At 38.5% G+C, this 19,633-nt stretch overlaps 1 protein-coding gene across 1 annotated transcript; it reads right to left on the bottom strand.

The window, feature by feature from the left end:
* Positions 1-464: 464 nt before the first annotated feature.
* On the bottom strand, positions 465-13,575 carry LOC135155306 (serine/threonine-protein kinase SIK2-like). Its single transcript, XM_064104260.1, has 5 exons — positions 13,364-13,575; positions 10,128-10,224; positions 9,842-9,965; positions 8,600-8,817; positions 465-8,043 (listed from the first exon to the last, which is right to left on the bottom strand). The coding sequence occupies exons 1-5, from the start codon at positions 13,573-13,575 to the stop codon at positions 6,280-6,282; spliced, it is 2,415 nt and encodes an 804-aa protein (XP_063960330.1). The 3' UTR covers positions 465-6,279.
* Positions 13,576-19,633: the final 6,058 nt, after the last annotated feature.

The following is a 19,633-nucleotide window of genomic DNA, read 5'->3' as shown; positions in this document are numbered from 1 at the left end:
TGTGTGCTTCTCTTTGGTCACAAAGTACATTCTGCAAATTTTCTGAAGAAAAAAATTATGACATTGATGGATATCCATATAGTTGAGATTGATTGGATCAATCGTAAATCTTTGCAAGATAGGGCCCAGATCCCCTTCTGCCCCTTTTTATCTCTCCCCCTCTCCCCAGTCTTTTTCTCCCCCCCCCCCTCCACTTCCTCCTCACTCTCGCATCCTAGTCATCCTTTCACCTCCCCCCGCCCTTTCTCCCCCCTCTCCTTTCTCTCTCCCTCCCATTACCCTCTCTATCTTTTCAGTCTCCTCGTCCTAGTCTCTCTTTCTCTCCCCTTCCCTCTTCCCCCCCCCTACCTCTCTCCCTCTCTCTCACCCAACCTCTTTCTCTTGCCTCTTTGCCCTAACTCTTTCACTCCACCTCCAACAACAAATAAACTACACTTCTATAAAAGCAACAGACAAACTGAAAATTTCACTGAAATCACAAGATTTTTAATAAAATAATGCACAGCCCTAGGGAACTTACTTCCACACATAAATAATCTTTTTGCCTTGTTACTTGATTTTACTCTGCGCACAAAATTGTGATTTTCCAACAAATAGTTCTTAAGTTAATTCAAACCCTTGACCCCCTCCTACGAGCGGCTGGGCCTCTTTTTATTTACAATGCCTCCTCTAGGCAAACACGCGCAGGTATCAACTCCTTCCCACAAATATTCAAAGAGAACAGAAAACTGTTTTTCAAACATCAAAATAAAAGTTTTCATCTTCTCAAAATATGTGCACCTTTTTTCCATCTCTTCAATAATTCATTAAGCTGCTTTTGTGGTTAACATTTAAATCCACTTTTTTTTCTAACACGCTATTTCTCTGAACAATAAATATCATGTGTACAATACTTACACTCACTAACACTGAATCGAACCACTTCCCTCTGTCGGCAAGACTATATATAAATTCAGGTAGTTATTTTATTTTTCTACAACTATTCATAGCAGAGAGTCAAAATATTAAACAATCTGCTTCAAAAATACTATTGCAGGGCTTCAAACACATCTCCAATTTCAACAAGAATATTTCACTATTCAAATAAACTAGCGATTTATTCAAGTATTAAATTTCAACAAATACAATTCAATTTCAATTAATTATGTTTACTTTAAGTACATTAATGCACAATATACGACTGGAAAATAGTCTAAATTTGAGTTGCTTTTAAGCTAGCTGTTCCTACAAAAAGGACACAAAACATACATGAAAATAAAAGTAATTTCAATCAAAATTCTGGCCAATAAAGTGGCAGTGATACACTGATCTCTGAATATTAATTATGGTATCTTAGAGAAGCCAAATACTGTATACTACAATAATTAAATATGATTCTTTTATAACCCTTCGAAAAATATAGATTGAATTTTTGTCAAATTCTCTCACGGAGCAGACTTAATATTTTAAAAAATTTCAATAATTTGTTTCCACGTAATCACATTTCTCTCTTTTTCACAGTTATTCAACAATTTGTTCATAAAAAAAAATTATGCCATGAAGACATACAATTACCCTTCCATCATCTTATTTTCAATTCATTACAAAAATAGCTTTCTTTTACGTCACTGCGATATCTAGAAGGTTGAACTTATATAAGAAACCGTTTTTTTGTTGTTGATTGCCAGTGTCTTTCGGTTCTGTAAATCAATTATAATCATAATCAACTCATGCTTTTCCTTTCATCAGAAAAATGACATAAGGTTCTTGTGACAGCCTTATTAGTCGAGTCTACTCGCATTTGGATGATATAAATCTGACTGATTTAGGAGAAGTTCAACTTAAAAGAGGTACAAGTTAACCTGCTTAAGTTGACCTTTCCTAAGTCAAATATTCGTGGAGGCAATTTTTGAGACAAGATTATGCAAAACGTGTAATTCATGTGTTGACCGGATTTCCATGGTCCCATTGGATATTTTAGAGCAAGTAATTAAATTCAATGAGAAATACAACTCAAGGGACACAAAAACTGTCTTCTTATAACTGCAGTAGCTTCAAAGTTTTCAAATAAATTTTGTCGAATTCAATCTCAAATAAAAACAAAAATAACAGCGATCCTATGCAAAATTATGATGTGGCATATCCAACGTTTGACCTCTGAATACATAAACTCTTTGGCTCTCGAAAAAGAGGTCTTATAACATAGATACCTGTCATTTCGTCAAATGTACAATCCTATTTACATGGTAGTGTGGCTTGCATCGATAAGTGCTTGTACAACATATCTACCATCGAAATTGTCGAGACAAAACATAAATATTATTTTCTTATTTTTTGCAGTTGACTAACTTATCGTGTATATCAGGCTCGCAAATCATTGCTAAAGAATATGCAGAACACAGCGTATAGGCAACATATCTGCAGCAATGAATAGAACATTGTGGTAATTCACAGAACCTATATCATCTTTTCATAAATACATGTAGCTTATTAGCAAGACGTATAACGAAACATAAAAATGACTATCCAAGCTTTCCACGTTACCGGTTTCACAAAGAGTTTTTTTTTTTGGACGAGTACTGATCTAAAGGTGGAAACGTGGAATTTCTTGAAATCGGGGGAGGTTGCACGAAACAAATGGGTGGTTTTCACTGACTATTGTGTTATATGCTACTGCAAACCAAGCATTCTGATTGGCTGAGAGTAATTAAATTAGTGAAAATCACTGACGGTATGTACCATGAAACACTCCCCAGAATAGGCCTATTTTACCTACAACATTACAATAAAACTGCAGCACAGATATAAAAAACAAGACTTTCCTTTCGCGCCGACTTTTTTCTAAACGATCGATAAGCTGTACCACATACTCGTACAAACAACACACAAAAATATAACACATTATGAACATGGGAACTCAAAGTCCCCCCCCCCCCTCTCTCTCTCTCTCTCTTTCTCTCGCTTTAAAAATATATCAATAAATAAATCATCGTTTTTTTTCTTGGTTACAAATAAAATGGCAACTGTTTCGAGCAAGCTATATGTCTACTCCAGCAAAATCAAAGCACCAAAATAGCCGTTATGACAAACATCAATGTAAAGAATCTGTTGCCTCTCGGTATGCTATCAGTAACGACGTCTTCTGTCTTTGTCACAAAGTTTGGTATATAATCCCGAATGGCCGTCTCTAAGCGCGTGTCTAAACAACTAAGGGGCTGAGATGGATAAACTATTATCTATACTACACACCCATAGAGGTGCAGTGTATGATAGAGCAGCAGTGGTAGCACAACAAAAAGGGGGGGGTAGGTAACGCGATGGGATCCATGTACATGAAGATGAAAATAACCATCAAATTTTTATTTTATGTTCATGGTCAACCACTCCACCAACTTTCTAATTTGTTCCGTGGCCCCCAAATGGGCCTGAAAACAGATGTACGATATTCTTCTAAGATGCAGTGTAACAAAGTTATTTTGAAAATGCAACTTTTACACGAATCCATTTCATCATGGTATCAACGTATCATAATGGGAAATGAAGTGGTTTAAACAGACAGCAACTGCATGAGTTTCTTACTGGCAGGTCAATGTTCTGTGCCTGTTAAACGTTGTTGTATTTGAGTGCATTATCATCCCAAAATCGAACATTAAAACTATACCCAATCAAAGACTTTCTTATTGTGCTACATCAGAATACGTGATGCTGATTGGCTAGCGGTGGATGAGCTGGTTGCTATTAGGCCCTGTCTCGCAAATGGCTGTGACTGATCCCGTCTCTTTGTCAGATGGGGGCCTGATATATCTATTTTAACAAGAGCTATTGAAATTTAATGATTGTTGTTAGAAGATCCAGATCCCCATCTAATAAAACATCTCATACTCATCATCCTGCTTGGGCATTACCGTAATTACTCACACTTGGGACCATTAAAACAATCTAAATGCCCTCGGCCATGCCTCGGGCGTGTTGGAACTGTTCTGAAGGTGCCTTGTGCCCATAATCCTTACTACTTTCCTTCAAGATGTGTATTATTTGTAAACTAATTACTCCTGAGTCCTCTGAAATGGTGAAGCATCACTTATCCACTGATACAGAATATGGGACTTTCAATGGACGGCACAGTATGATAAAAAATCTACCCCCTCTCAAAATTTAAAGACAATGGAAGTCAAGCTTTGACGATCGATGCTTAGCTGTGATCTTATCTTTAACAAGAGGAACTTTACTAAACTTTCAGGTAATATAACTTACTATGAACACCATTGAAAGGATATAGTAATGCCTATTGTCTAGTAAACAGATGTGTGAACATAATATAGAGCAGTGAAAAATAGAGTGCAGTTCGCATATTGTAATTGTATGCATAGAATAAACTATTTCAGCTCCAGCATACGTAGCTTTGCAATACATATTCCTATATATGGTAGCCTTTTATAGGCAAATCAAGCCCTCACAAGGGATCCCCCAGAAACTTTAAGACTGAATAATACATGGCTTTTCTCATTTGTTTTTGCTTAAGCAGGATACTAAAATACGGTATTCATATAGGAATCAATGTGACTGTTTTCTTCACAAAATTGTATTTTTTAAATGTGTTTCGTGCTGACAAATATTCAGCTCTAATGCATATTGAGCAGGCAGTGTGTAAATTAGTTGGGCAGCATACATAAATTGCTAAGTAAACTAGTCTTACTTATTTATGAGGACCAAAAATGAATCTTAATTCCATAGGTCGCTACTTTCAACAAGATCAACAGTCCAATAGAAATTGCCTCTAAGTCAGACTATTCATTAATTATTTCTGCAATGTCTATTTTGAGATGAGCTGGCCAGCATGATTTGGGTCACCTTTTTCACAAAACAAACAAAGAGCTAGCTTTTGCACATCGGTTGACTGCTGACTGTTTAGAGCTACTCTAGTAGTAACGTTTGCCATTCTCAAACTTTGAGGGGATTTGCGAGAAAATTGCAATCAATTTTTAGTCAAGTCTGGATCCATCATATATCCTGCCATCGATTGAAGGGGGTGTTTCACAAAGCCATTTTAAGTCTGATTAATCATCACTCTTAAATTCGAAATTGCATGTGGTCTAAATAATGAGGCATTTATATTGCGCCATCTATATAGAGATAATCTATTCTAAGGCGCATTGTTAATATTATTATTATCATTACCATAGCTTTAGCTCAAGCAGCCTTCGAGCACTCGGTGCATTTCAAGGAATTAATCCTGCTGGGTACCCATTCACCTCACCTGGGTTGAATGCAGCATAATGTGGGTAAATTCTTGCTAAAGGAAAACACGCCATGGCTGGAATTCGAACCCACGTCCTGCTGATTGAGAGACGAGACTCGTAACCATGAGACCACGGCAATCATGGATTCATAAAATAATGCACCATTGCAATACAAAGACCATGCTCATGGGATATGAGATTATGTGTTAACTCTCGTGTTAGAACTCAAGCATGACTATAATTCAGACTTAACTCCATGTGAAACGCCCCCTTTGCCTGTTTTTGCAACAGACAGTGTACATTCATTTTCAACAACTAAAATCAATCAAGACTTGCAATTGAGAATTTTACAACGGATTCTCGCAAACCCCCATCGAATTCTAATAACAGTGACACTTTCACAGGCTGTTTAATTACAGATGCAAATTCAGTCCATCCCATTCCTTGTCAAACATGAAATACTACTAGCAGAACATCTCTTGCAAAGGACTGAAACAAATAGGGCAGGGATTTAGCATGGCTAACACATATTTGAATATTCTCTACCTCACATAGAAAATAAATCAATTCCTACATGACAAAATCCTGCTTGATTTTTTTCCCTGGCAAGAGTAAATTTCTTGAGGAATACATTGTCTCTTTTTCATCAACGAGATAAATGAACACTGACTTTGGTATGGTTGCTTGGTTAAAATAAAACATTTCTCCTATCAACATTGCTATGATATAATGACATTTCAAAATATTATTTACCAAAAAATATGTTTTCTTCATCTGATCTCTTCTCAAGCCATCCCTGGCTACTGGAAATTGCACCGATTCTGGCAATTGTTTCCACTTTCTACGACACAATCTTTTCTTCAATAAGTACACTCTGTGGATACATGGGCATATACACGTAATATCCACATACCTCAAATTATTGAGGGTCTACACCCAAAAAAATAAAGATCATCATCGATTCACAAAATTCCAAACAAAATCGCTGTACCAGCCAGCACTTCTAAAATGATATCTAAAAAATGAGCTATGGATCCACAAAATAGTGGCATAGTCACTGCTAGCAGGGAGTGAATGAAAAATTGTTGCCTGCTTGCGACACTGGCACAGTGACGTCCGAGGTGTCCATGCTATCATCGTATGAGGGCGCTTCAAAGTTTTGCGGCACCTGATTTAACGTTGTATCATAATGAAGAGGGGCATTGCTGCCCAGCGATGTTGCCTGGTTGAACTCATTGTGACATTGAATAAGCGAGTTGTTCAACGAGGAATCGTCGTTGATTGCGTACTGTGGAAGAACGGGGTGCTGTTGCGCTTGCTTGTAGGAGTCGGTTCTATTGGGAGCGGGAGGGCGCCCTTCAAAGCTGGGCTGCCGCTCCAGCTGCATCCTGCCAAACTGTTGGCTGAGTTGCGACTGCTTCTGGAGTTGTTGGCGCTTCTGCATCAGCCTTTGCTGCATGAGCGTGCGTTGTAAGGTGCGTTGATTCGGTGCAACCTGGTTCGGGAACTCCCTGGGCATATCCTCAAGACTTGATTTGCCAGCAAGGGATGCACTGTGTGTGAGGTGTCCAGGGGGTTCGGTATGACCCCCTTGCTTCATGGCGTGCATGCGGTTTTGCCGCCGTTCCATAGACTGGACCTGAGCCGGAAAGCGGCGCCACGATACGGATTCTTGTTCCACCTGGCAGGACGGAAGATTTATCAAGTCAGAATTGTCCTTGCTGACTTCTGTTAGCTGCTGTCCACTGAATCCAACTATTTGTAATTGATTAGAATGATCAGCTGCAAGACTACACGAATTCATATTCACATTTGTTTTCAGTTGCCTGTCTAAACTAGCATCTGTGTGTCCTTGTGCTAATGGAGTTGTACTGACCTGTCTATATGAGAGTCCTGTTTGCGCAATGAGCCCATCAGAGGCTCGTCGACCTTCTCGGAAGCTGACAGGCGAGTGGCTTCCAGAGCGGTCGAGCGATGCCGAATGATGGAACATTGCCTGTGGTGGTGCAGGTGGGATAATTGGTTCTGCCTGCTGCTGCGTCAGATCAGGTGAATTGCAATTTGACGGGAACAGTCTATCTGAGAGCGCTTGAACATGGGCGAAGCTCTGCGCAACTTCCATCTCCTCTTGCGAATCAAACGAAGCGGACAGTTCCTGAGGTTCAATGCCAAAATCACTCAAACTCGGCGCCATGCTTGTTGGTATATCATACGACTCTGCGAGCGAGGGCGTTCTCTGCGATTTGAAATGTTCGATTGACTCGACCTTCTCCATTTCATTCTCGCTTTCTGGCAAGTCTGCTTCTACACCCTCATCAATGGAAGTCACCACCATATGATTTGGGGACATTGAGCGCACCTTTCTGACATTCATCCTTGGAAGAGGCTCAAGTAACGCCCCACTTACAGCTGGAGGAACCGGAACCATCTCCCCTTCGCTAAATATACATGTGGTCGGTTGAAGAGGAGGTTCTTTCCTCTTCCGTTGCAAAGCACACTGCGCCGACTCCGACACCATCTGTTGCGTAGGCTGCTGTATTGGCTGAATCGGTCGGAATCCGAGCATCTGCTGCGAGGTGTTGACGCAAGGTTGTTGTTGGACCTGAATGGCATTCCGTGCATTACTGTTTCGTTGGTGAGGAGTAATGTTCGTGAGGTTGCCACCGTGAGTTCTCATTATTGCATGATCCGCGATTGAACTTGGTCTGCGGCTGCGGCTGTCCACTCTACCTTCGACCGGAAAACTACATCGATGTAATCTTAACCTCTCAACTAGGAGGTAGTATATGGCTGTGTAGTGATCATAGGCATCTCTCCGTAATGACTGTCAAGAGAAGAAAAGAATTGAACATTTTTTTTTAAATAAAAATATCTAGTAACATATGAATAGGATCAAATTTATCATCTTAAATCTCTTGTTGTTGTTGAATAACTAAATATTTCTCTACTGAATTGAATTTATCCAACAAATTAAAAATCACAATCAAAAATAATTTTCAATCAAAAACATGTGAAAAATAATGAGTTAGCACCCCTAAAAAAGCCACAAATTTTATTGGTAAGGTACGTGGTGTCCTATCTATAATCCAAAGTTTCTGTCCCCAAGAGAAACTAAATTTACATTTAAAAAACAAAGATGTTCCACATACATTTAATCTTTATAGATAAAAGAATTTGTTGCAAACTAACAGGATAGGTTTTATATGACAACGTTAACGGGAAGTTCATGGCAGTTTGAACTCGGGATTACTAAATAAACTGGTTGCAGATAAAAATGAAATTTGCCTGAAAAGGTCCAGGGGATAGGACTATTAAACGGGTATAAATTACAAATGGACCAATTTAAGGGGCGGTCCATCAAAGACAAGCAAGATTCTTACATCTACGGTCTTTTGCTGATCGATTCCAAGGCTCTGCATCAGCCTCAGAGCCTGCTCGTTGAACTCTCCTATGGGCTTGGGGATCTCTGTCACGGGGCTGACTGGTTGGGTAGCAGGCACCCCGCAGTCCGCAAACCACTTGTGGGACTTGATCTGGTCGATGGACAGCCTCTTGGCCGGATTGAGGACCAGCATGTGCCGTATCAGGTGCTCGCATTCTGGATGGGGAGGAACAGGAAGAGGTCAGGTTCACTGCATGCGAAAAGCACAAGAGATTGCTTGGCACGGTTTTGTCACTTTGCCATCAATCGATTGCATTCATTAAATTGCCATCAATTGCACGTTTCAAACTACTGATACAAGCCAATGAAATTTGCAAGTTCAATGGCTGCGAGCATGGTCGTCATTGATTTATAGCAACCTTTATTGATGGTAAGTCAGCTGAAACAGATCGAAGCTCCAAAAACAGAATCTTCCATATAAGAATTATGCTGAGAAATTCAACTTTTATTCTCTCAGCACTGGAAAATCTACCTCCATATTTTTGGGCTATCCACTGCAGATTGAATTCATCAACACAGAGGAACTCTCATGATTGTATGAACAGTAGTTGGTACAGTGACAAAACTCTTCAAAGTATCTTCTTCTTCTGTATCCTTCCTCCTTTGTTTCGGAGATCCACAGCGTATATAGAGCTGTACTTAATTCAAATGTAATGTATATATCTCGTCCAGAAAATGTTTAGTTGCATTGCATTAAGGCCGTGCGAGAGAGATGCACTTTGTGCAAGAATTGTAGAATAAGTAGGTTCAGGGTATTTCTTGCTTGGTGAGGAAGGGATAAGTCCGGTAAGAGGAGAACGGACAGGGTAAATTGTAAGGGCTAATGTGGTATCAATCAAGTATTTATTTCCAAATTTATAAAACAAGATAAATAGAAAAAATAATACAAACACACAGATATTTAACCCCATGTCTAAAATCGGTACCATGACATTTCCTCCAGCGAGAACCCCCCCCCCCCCATAACTTCCATACACTAATCAAATCACTAACTTCAACCCTGGATTTACTTTTATTAGAAACACTATACCCTACCCCCAACCTGACCTAAAACATAACATAAACCCTGATTGCAACCATAACCCTAACCCTACATCTAGGAAAAAATAAAGCCTGGATCAACTGTCTTAGGAGCAAACGTCATGTCCCCCTAAATCAACATTACTATGATTTGATTTACCTTGTGACATGAAGAATGGTATCCTGAACTTGCCAGCCAAGACCCTTTCCTTGAGTTGTGGTAGAGTGTTGGCATCGAAGGGTAGGGCACCACAGACCAAGACATATAGCACAACACCAAGGCTCTGCAAAAACACATCAAGAACAAAAATATAATATTAATTATGGGACACCATAAAAGATGTCCGGGGAGTGTTTCATCAACATTTTTGTCCGACAAGTTGTCAGACATGACAACTTTCCTTGATTTTGATTGGCTGAGAAGTGCTCGTACTACGGTAACTAACTGTCTGATCAAATGAGACTTGTCGGATGAAACGTCCGGCAAGTCCTTTCAGAAAATGCTCCCCTGAGCTACTTTGGGCTATCTCTTTCACCGAGGCTCTATAAAACACGTCAAAGAAAAAATGTATACTCATTATGGGCGCGTCGTGGTCTAGTGGTTCTGACTCTCGCTTTTCAAACAGAAGGTCATGGGTTCGAATCGTAGACATGGCGTGTTTTCCTTCAGCAAGAAATTATCCACACTGCTGCACTCGACCCAGGTGAGGTAAATGGGTACCGGCAGGAAGTAATTCCTCACAAAGCTGTGCCCACCAGAATCGGTAGACTAGCTTAGCCGGGATAATATAGGAGCGCCTTGAGCACCTAGCAAGGTGGATACGTGCGCTATACAAATCCTATATTATTATAATTATTATTGTTTATAAAACGCTGTAACATAGATCAAAGCAACTTTGGGATGTCTCTATCAGCAGAAGTTCAGACCAGCATCTTTTCCTGTCTTGTCCTTTTGTTTTTAAACAAAGACAATTAAATAGCTCTTCTTCAGAGTAAAATGTATTTTCAGTTGGAACAAAAATATTTTTCATTAAAAAGGCGGGACTTTGGGAACTTTAAAAAAGAAAGAGAACAAAATGCTCAAATTATCTTTGATTTATGTTGTCTATATTTCACCCAGAAAAGATTATGACTGAGGAGAAGCTAGGTTTAAATTAAATGCCAAACAAATGAAACTTAATACCATCAGGCAAGTAAAAAGGTCTTCTTTGAAGGTCACACACAGCCTGATGATCTTAAATTGAGTATTTTGACATTTTGCAAATGTCACGCAATCATTGCTTATTTCACACAAGGAACAGTGATTAAAACTGTCTGCTAAGCCCTGGGATTTATCTATGAGTTTGCACTATATTTTGTTTTGATCTTGGTTTTATGATACACATATTGTTTTTCATAGTTTCTTCAGTCTTCATTTCTACATAAACAATCTACATATAACTATAGTGAATATTCTTCCATATTCATATTCATTGTAGTTGTAGTGGTAGGAGTAGTAGCAGAATCAGCAGCAGCAGTTGTAGTAGTTGTAAGAGTAGTAGAAGTATAGTAAGAGTAGTAGAAGTAGTAAGAGTAGTAGCAGCAACAGTTGTAGTAGTATATAGCAGCAGTAGTAATAATAGTAGTAGCAGAAGATTCAGTTAGTACATGTAGAAGAAATCAGTAAGAGTTCTTCCTTTTTACTTAAACAAACGTCATCTACTTAGATTAGAACTGGAAAAAAAAAACATTTTACTTCATAAGAAGAACAGTTCCAACACAATGAAGTCTGCTGAATAAAGGAAACCATCATTCCAATCACTAAAATTTAGCTACCTCATACAGTTTTACAAGCTCTAACTTTATATTGAATAACAAGGGCATCAATCTGTGCGGAGCCAACACACCAAAGTGCAGACACATTAATTTAATGCTGCCTGCTAAAAACTGCACAGTGCTTGGGGCCTAAAGCAAAAGGAGACCACAGTTCTGCACTTGAATGACGTAATGTCAACATATCAGCGTTTGCTCCGTCGGATCATTAGCATATTGAAGGGCACCAAAAGAGAAGAAGTTTTTCCCCCCAGCATTCCCGAGAAGTTTTTTTTTTTTTTTTTTTTTGCATAGCAGTCGGGCTAGCTGCCTGCATGCCTATGACCTCAGAGCGCCTCCTTAAATGTCAATTTTCTCCACATCTTCAACGGGGAGAGAGAGAGAAAAAAAACTAGGACAGTGCACATGTGCGGCTGCTGGATGACATTTCAGTGAAATTGAAATTACGGCATGCCAAGTACTTTTTTCCCTTGCGCTCTGCCATCCCGTTTCTTCATCTTCATCTCCGAAGCATCCCTCTCTCGTTCTCATTCCCCCCATCTGATGTACTTGTGGTCATTTCATTTGGGTTTTCTCTTCATGCCACTTCTCTCTGTCATTTCTCTCTTAAATCTATGCTTCTAGCTACTTATCTGACAATCAATCAAACTATCTGTCTGTCTGTTTGTCCATCCCTCTGTCCATCCATCCATCCATCCACTCATCTATCTATCTATCTAACTAACTATCTATCTATCTATCTATAACTCCATCTACTTATCTAATATAAAGTAATAAACAACTTACAGTTGTCAATCCATTTGTTTTAGTTCTTGGTAGAAAATTTTTGAATAAACCGAATTTCATATAATAAAATACAAAGAACAATTGGGGATATGACATCATCAATTTGCTCATTGAATATTCATGAAGACATGCCTAGAACTGTTTCACCCGAATAATGCAAATCTTTAAAATTCAATAACTTTGTTATTTCTTATCCGATTTTGATCAAATTTTCAGCATTTTGTTTTGTGAACATTACTCTATTTATTGAGATATGAATATTTCCAGCCTGAAGTATCCCTTTAACATTGTCCAATAGGTAATGAATATCTTGGTATAAGCCAGAATAAAAAAAAAAAAAACATAATGTGCTTCTCTACATATTACCCCCAAACTATGTAAAGTTACACAAATTTATCCTGTGCCGAGGGAAGCAAGGAATATCTAATGAGAAATGTGTTGTAATCGGTAGCATCCGTCACGTGCAGTGCAGAGATTCCTTCAATGTGCCTTATCATGTCCATCCACGGAGCTCAGTTACACGCAATATTCCTCCTCGTAGCGAAATCTATCTTCCACTCAGTTACCATGGTGACGCAAGAGAACGGAAGACCTCCATTGTGATGTACGGGGTAAATCTACTCCCACAACTTCTCTTTTTATTTCTTTCATTTGCATATTCCATATCCCCCACCTACACTCCCTTAATTTCTATCTCTCTATTTCACCTTAATTATTCATTATATCCTCCTTTTTACCACCTATTTTAAATGCATGTTTACGTGTTTTGCTTTCAACATTTCATCCCCCTCTCTCCCACACACGATTGCTTTCTCATTTATCATCCGCAACTTCATCTTTTTCTATTTTACACAAACATTCCATTTATTAAATAGTTATGCTATTTGTATTGGTTCTATTCCGACAACTGGATTATCTTTGGTGCTGTGCAATAAAGAAAATCAAACAATATACATGTAGATGAAACACACAGACATTTACGATTATAGAACCAAGATTTTGGGATAATCACACTGTTCTTTTCTTTGCCCCTATCCACAGACCATTCTCCCTCCCTTTCCCTCTCCCTCCCTCCCTCTCCCACTTTCTTTCGCTCTTTCTTTCTCTCTCTTTCTCTATGTCTCTCTGTCTTTCCACCTTTCTCCTTCCACTTATCTTTCCCCCTCTCTCATCTCCATGTAACCCCCTTGGTTTCTTCCCCCTCTTGCTCCCCCTCTTCATCTCTTTCTCCCTCTCTCTTCTCCTTCCTCTCTCTACTCCTCCCACTCTCCCATCTCTCTCTTTCCATCCCTCCATAACCCCTAGCCCTCCTCCCCCTCTTTCCCCTTCTCTCCTCTTCCTGTCTTTCTTCCTCCCCCATTCTTCAAATACCAAAGTTCATCTCGAAGAGCATCATCCCTCATCTTCCGTTCCGTTTTTTTTCCCTTTCCTCCACACCATCAATCCTTCCCCGTCGTTCAGTAAGACACCGTCCGAGGCTGCCTTCATCCTCTCGTATGATCTCATACCAACACAACGGCGGGCTCCTACGTAAGACATGACGGTTACAGGATGTTTTTCATGTCAGTTCCTCAATGGAAGCCATTCAAGACAAGCGTTAGCTCTAAAGGGAATATGAAAACAACACAACAGACACATCGGCATAATGCCACAGCCCTCATTCCTATTCGTGTGAAACAAGTAATAGCAATACCACGTTTTCCGTAGAAGACTTGTTTACTTCTTAATAGGCATATACTGTCCCTAAGCCTATTGCTCTGATGAAAAGATTATATGGTCGCTTGGGAAGCCTTCAAAAGATATACTCAGAATATATTTTAGTAAAAACTCAGTCTCTAAACTTAGCTTCCTTATTTTTTATTCTGTAGATTTTATTTCCGTTTATAAATCTACTACTAGATTAATAGAGTGAACGTGCAGTCATCTTTATAATGTAGTGTTCCATGGGTTGCTCTTGGACATCTTTTACGCACAAATAAAGTCTTGTAAATATTAAAAAAGGAATATAAATTTACCACTTTCGCGTTGTATGCTTCTATAAGTAATCTGTTCATATCAAGATATGCTTATGTACTTGTGGAAGTCACTATATTCTCTTTACAGTTCATATTTTACTTGCATTAGGTTTGCCAAAATCATACTTTTTCATCCAATTGAAAAGAAGTGGAATATCTGATATTTAATATCGTGAATTGAGTGTGTGGCACCATACTTCTGAAGATGCAAGCAAATTTTTAAAATACCATAACTTTCTTTCGACTCTACATCTGATTTTGAAAAGTAGACCTATGGCTATAATTATGTCAACAATAAGGTTAAACTTACTTTTTGTTCAGATTTTATTCTCTGCACATTATTTTTTCTTCTTATCCCCAATGGCAGAACAATTACCGGTGGTGGATAAATGCATTCAAGCTTGGATTTTTTTTAAATTCTCTCTCTCTCTCTCTTTCTTTCTGCACTCATTCCTCTTCGGAACCTTGAGCTAATCGAGGGAGTGTTTCATGAAAAGCTTTGTCAGTGATTTTCCCTCTCTAATTCCCTCTCATCCAATCCGAGGCAAGGATCTGTGCGGCTCGCATGGAGGAAAATCACTAACAACTGTTCATGAAAGCTCCCCCTGAATAGATAAAACCTTGAAAAACTAGTCATCCCTGCTAAGGCCAACTGACAGAGTATGAATGGGTGCAGGGACCTTGCTACAGTTGGCAGTAGATCAAGGCAAGATACGTCACGAGTACTTGAGAACTAGTAACTAGTATAGCCATGGACCATGCTTTTTGGATATTCATTAGGTGGGCTGATGATGTCACATCTCCACTTTCCGTTTTCTTATGTTATTACATAAAATCATATTTTTGTCATTATTTCATACTTGTGTGAATAATATGTTTCCCTTATAATGAAATAAGTTGCAGCAATAAATATCTAATGCACTAAATCAGTTGTCAATCCAATTATTCTAGATCTTTGAGGAAAAAATTTGAATAAACCTTATTTCATATAATAAAATACAAAAGAACAAGTAAGGATGTGACATCATCAGCCCACCCAATAAATATTCATGACGACTGTTTTCACAAATATTGCTTAACTTTAAAATTCAATAACTTTGTTATTTGTTATCCGATTTTGATGAAACTTTCGGCATTTTGCTCAGTGAATTCTACTCTATTTATTAAGCTATAAACACTTTCAGCCCAGACCATCCCTTTAACTGTAGGTATATGTCCTCAAGTCATAGTGAAGGTCAAACGCCAGTCTTTTCGTGGTCAACCTCAAGGACGTGAACCTCAAAGAGGCCAACCGAACTTCAGAATTAAACCGAAGCCATACACACAAGTTTGTTTTCAATTGGTCTAATTAATGCCAGTTCGTCCAATTACCAACTCGTCTAATATCATTTGGTCTACCATCAGGTCATCCACTAGCTTATTGCCATTCCGTTCACTCAACCTTTCACCTAATAACCAGTTGATCCAATAGCCATTTAGTCCAAACATCATTTGGTCTAATTGGACTAAGTGTTAATTGGGCAAAATATACGTTGTTAGACGAAATGTAGATGGACGCAATGGCATTAGATTAATGAAGGTAGACCATGTGATGAGTGGACGAGTTGGCAATAGACGAATTGGCAATTTACCCACACACATACGGGATATCAAGGAAAGGCTTATATTTGGGCAGGGACGTGTCTCCCTCTCACGTCCCTGCTTTGGGAATCCACACAAAAAGGATTTTACAATGAAGGTGATTTTATAATATATGTAACAACCAGGAAGTTTCGTCTTTAATACATGCCATGTGGAATAAAACGTGCAAGAGTCTACATGACGTTGCCCATGATACGCAGGAATGTCATGACTATACAGAGGTCAACGAACGTCCACTTGGCTTTCATGTGCAAAGATGCCTACCGACTCTTCAGAATCTACAAGAATTTTTTCATACAAGAAAACAAAAGGCTGAAAACAGACAATACACAGAAGGAATACTTGCTTTATCATGACGCAACATGCGCACGTCCATGAGGTTGACCATCTCCAAGACTTGAGGACATACCTACACTTAAGAATCTTCAAGTATTATGCATGAGAAAAAAATGCTAAAAAACAGCCAGCAGAAAATGGTAGATTTGAGTAAATGTAAGCTGTGCATACGCAAGATCTAGATGCAAGAGTGTCATGACGATATAGAGGTCAATGCACTTTCTCACATGGCTATTCATGCACAGGATGGCTTTCGTCAACCTCTTGATGACCTTAGTGATAAGTACACTTCAGAATCTTCAAGCATTTTTACAAAGGAGAATGAAATGTTAAAAACAATCAGCAATAAAAAAGCAAAACCTACATCGTTTTGGATCTATAAATGAAATGGATGTTTTTTTTTATAAAATCAGTAAGGTTCTCAAAAATCTCATTGCGTTACATAACAGGTGTTTGACAATTGCACTCTTATCAGTCTCCTTGTAGGTTTACATCCCAATATTACTCAACATTCAAAAAATAAATATAATCTGAAATCCACTCATTGTTTCCCTATTTTTTAAATCTTTTATTTCTATTTTTCTATCCAGAATCCCTAAAAATATTAAATATTTACTGCAAACTTTTGCTCATGACTCTTTTTTTCATTTGAAGCAATGGAAAATATCAGCAATAATTTCAAAATCCCCCAATTGGAAATAAGATATTAAAGACTTTAAAATCAATGTCTTCAAATCTTATGTGGCACAGCATGTTAATTTGTGTGTTTTCAACCTTTCAACAACAAAATTTCCTGAACATATTTGATGTTGAAATATTTTCAAAAGTATATTCTAAAATATCAATTTAAATTTCAAATGTATTGGATCATGTGCTTCCACCAGAAAAGGAGATATGATCAATAAAACAGGTAAAACATGCCTGTGTGATTGAAGAAAATCATTCAATTCAATGCTTTTTTATTTAAAGTAAACATAGCATTTCATGAAAATATAGCAGTACAAACTACAAGCATTGCCAGCTAGTTTGAAGAGTGAGATATGATCAAATGGTCCATAATAATTCATTAGGTCCTTAAATATCTTCACAACTTATAAATAATAATTTCTACTCAATAGAAAGCCAATGAAATCACTTCTATGGCCAGACATTCTAATTTTGCATGAGAAAAATAAGGCATCCCAATGCATATCAATTAAATGTCTGCCAGGATGGGAAGAGACAGGGAAGGATTCTATTTATCAACTTGTATGTAGGGCACTTGACCCAATGACATTTCCTTTAGACGTTTATGGTCACTCATATGAGAAGGGCAGGGGAGAAAATTGGAGTAAATCGAGTGGGATAAAGGGCATGCAAGGTGGGCGAGAAGATGGCAGAAATGTCAGATTGACAAAAGTAGAGGGGGTGGGGGCCGGGGCATTTGAGTGAGATTATCCGGTGGAGAGACACGTATCTAATCCATTATACTCCACCCCCTTCCTTCCAAGGAAAAGGTGTGCCTAATTTTTCTGATGGAAAACAACAAGGAGGTCTAGCTTGGGGAACTCAGTGATTGCGTTTTCAGTTCTTGTGCTGAAGTTTACATGAATGAATAGGATGTTGAAATAATTTGGGTATTTATATGAGAATGAACATTTAATTATCATTGGGAAAGGCAAGGTTCTCCAATTTGCATGTGGGACTTCACTGCAGCTATGAACTCCTACTTCAATGGTAATACCCTAGCTACTCGTGTAAATTCACGCAGCAAATCAATTGTTCGGGGGGGGGGGGGTGAATTGTGTCATCATATATATATTTACACCCATGGAGCAATATCAATATTTCTTAAAAAGCTTAGGGCCTATATGTCTATTACTATATCTAAAGCAGTAAACATATGGCATGGAGTTGGCTTCAATAAACACAGAAATGTGAGCGAAGCATGCATGTTTTTATTTATTTATAGGTTTTGCAAAAACCTATCAACGACGTATAGAGTTACAGATTTTTTTTATTCGTAACTTTGTGACGTCACATGCGGATAGCTCCCACATGTGCCAAGTGATATCAATATCATTGAATTCTGTTTACTCAGTCTACATCCAATTTATTTTTTATTACAAAGTCTAAATTACCACGTTACGTATCAGTTTGAAAGACATTGGAATAAATTACATGCTTTTATGCTTGATCCATTAGTTGTCTCCGAGTTCATTTTTCATGTTAGGGAGAGAAGTCTTTTCTTGTAAAGAGGTAGGGAAAAGGAAATGGGGGAAATAACGCACTAATCATTGATATTATTCATTGATAATTGGTTATAACAGAAGATCCCTGATGGAATAAATGCTATTATATAATATTATAATAATAATGATTAAATTCATGAAAGTGATATTGAGTGCAGGATTTGTTTTGCGTTCGGTTGGAGAGAGATGCGATGACCTACCGGGAGGTGAACGGCTAGTTTGATGGATGTGGGTATACGTAATGCCTTGCCTTGGCTCGGAGGAGAATGCCAGAGATTTTCAATCAATAAGCTCCTGCGTTCGATGACGCATTGTCCGTGGTTTTAAAACAGCCAGCAGTGTCTAGTCACCCCGCTCCAGTTTTCTTTCTGTGCATCCTGTGTCTTTTGTTTTTTTCTCTTCTTTCATTCTATCTCTCTCTCTCTCACTCTGTCTCTCTTCCATCTTTTCTCTCTCTACCATCCTTGCTCTCTTCCATCCTTTCTGTCTTACATCCTTTCTTAATCTTGCTCTCTGAGTTTCTCCCTCTCTCTTTATTTTTCTTTCTCTCTGGACTATCTCTTCTTCTCTCCCTTTCCGCCTCATTTTCTTTCTCTCTTCATCTTAAACATTTCTTCTTTCCCCTGTCGGTTCTTCAACCGCTCCTTTTTCTTATCTCTTCGAATTCTTTGGTCCTGCTCGGACTCACATTCTGCCTCCACCTTTCTCTCAACTTCAATCTCCCTACTTGCCTCTCTCTCCCTCTCTCCTTCTATCCTCTCACTCTAATCATTCTTGTTCTTGTCCCCATCTTCCCCCTCTTTCCATCTCTAACTATCTCCCTTTCCGTGGAAAGAGATAGGGAGACAGAAAGACAGACAGTAGCGACAGATGGACAGACAGAAAGAGATATGGATATTTGTCGATCTTTCTTCGGAGCAACAAATGCCACTTGCTCTATCTGCCGTAAACAAGAAATGAATAGCAGAGCAGGTCATGTAAAGGAGAACGAACAACAACTCTTTGATTTTGTGCTCTCTTTATGGACACTGCTATGAATAATGGAAAAGCAGTAACTGAAAATGTTATAGTCATTTATTATCCAAAGTTGTTTTCATTTTAATGTCCTCGTTTTGAATGTAAGGTTATCCT

This window comes from Lytechinus pictus, chromosome 8 (assembly GCF_037042905.1).
Source record: "Lytechinus pictus isolate F3 Inbred chromosome 8, Lp3.0, whole genome shotgun sequence".
NCBI classification, from domain to species: Eukaryota; Metazoa; Echinodermata; class Echinoidea; order Temnopleuroida; family Toxopneustidae; genus Lytechinus; species Lytechinus pictus.
Note: the sequence above shows the minus strand (reverse complement) of the source record. Positions and strands in the feature narration are given on the sequence as shown.

Coding starts and splice junctions, on each gene's coding strand:
- LOC135155306 (XM_064104260.1), bottom strand. CDS start 13,575: ATGGAGGGATGGAAAGAGAGAGATGGGAGAGTGGGAGGAGTAGAGAGA. Junction 9,966..10,127: donor AAGTCTCATTTGATCAGACA/GTTAGTTACCGT, acceptor GTGTTTTTGCAG/AGCCTTGGTGTTGTGCTATA. Junction 8,818..9,841: donor ACCATTCTTCATGTCACAAG/GTAAATCAAATC, acceptor CTCCCCATCCAG/AATGCGAGCACCTGATACGG.